The sequence below is a fragment of the Auxenochlorella protothecoides genome, assembly GCF_000733215.1.
Source record: "Auxenochlorella protothecoides strain 0710 unplaced genomic scaffold scaffold4, whole genome shotgun sequence".
In the NCBI taxonomy this organism is placed as follows: domain Eukaryota; kingdom Viridiplantae; phylum Chlorophyta; class Trebouxiophyceae; order Chlorellales; family Chlorellaceae; genus Auxenochlorella; species Auxenochlorella protothecoides.
The window spans coordinates 120,099-120,953 of record NW_011934477.1 but is presented as its reverse complement, the minus strand read 5'-3'; the positions used below and the strand labels follow the sequence as shown (position 1 = coordinate 120,953).

At 75.8% G+C, this 855-nt stretch overlaps 1 protein-coding gene across 1 annotated transcript in view; it reads left to right on the top strand.

Moving 5' to 3' along the window:
• Window positions 1-855, top strand: part of F751_3715 (hypothetical protein) — a gene marked incomplete at both ends in the record, with an annotated part of 13,328 nt that overhangs the window by 6,463 nt on the left and 6,010 nt on the right. The window contains one exon of the mRNA XM_011403845.1: window positions 43-855. This exon is cut by the window's right edge and continues 1,998 nt beyond it. Within this exon, the coding sequence (XP_011402147.1) occupies window positions 43-855 (813 nt within the window). The remainder of the gene's footprint in view (window positions 1-42) is intronic.

Genomic DNA, 855 nt, shown 5'->3' with positions numbered 1-855 from the left:
CCCCACCCCCTCCCCCATGAGCCCTCCTGGTCCCATTGCCAGGCCGTGGCAGAGTGCCTGGGGGAGACGAGCTCTGCCTCCGTCCAGCTCTTCTGGGAGGAAAATGCGGAGCGGCTGGCGCTCGACGTGCTGGCGCTCGACGGCGCGAGGGCGCTGGACACATCAGGGGCGCTCGCCGCGTTGGGGCCGCTGGAGGACGGGGCGCTGGGAAGCCCCCCCGCGCCCGTCGCGCCTCGGGATGGCCAGCAAGCCACCCGGGCCGCGAGCGGGTCCCCCTGGGAGGGACCGTCGCCCGTGGACGGCGTCGCGCCGCCGCCCGCCCCCGAGGCACCGGACGCCGCGCCCGCGCCCGGCGAAGCCGAGGCCGGCGACGCTGCCGGCGCGGCCCCGCGCGGGCCGGCCCCCGCGACGGGCGCGCTCCCCGCGCACAGCGCCGCCGCGTCCAGCAACGGCAAGCGCGCCCAGACGTCGTACTGGACGCAGGAGGAGAAGGACGCGTTCTACGCGGCCTTCCAGGGCTGGGGCCGCGACTGGGCCGCGCTGCGCCGCGCGGTGCCGGCCAAGACTCTGACCCAGATCAAGAACTACTACCAGAACTACCGCAGCAAGCTGGGCCTGGACCGGCTGGGCCAGGTCCCGGACGACGGCGCGGGCGTCGGCCCCGTGGCTGGCCCCGCGCGCAAGCGGAAAGGTGGGCAGGGCGGCGGGCCGGAGTGGGTGGGGGGAGCGGGGTCTGCGGTGTGGCTTGCCGATTGTTGGGCGCGTGCTCCCACTGACCTCGGCCAGCCACTGGTTCCCGTACCGTGTCGTGTGGCCCACTGCCTGGACATGACGACCGCCACACACCTCTCCCCC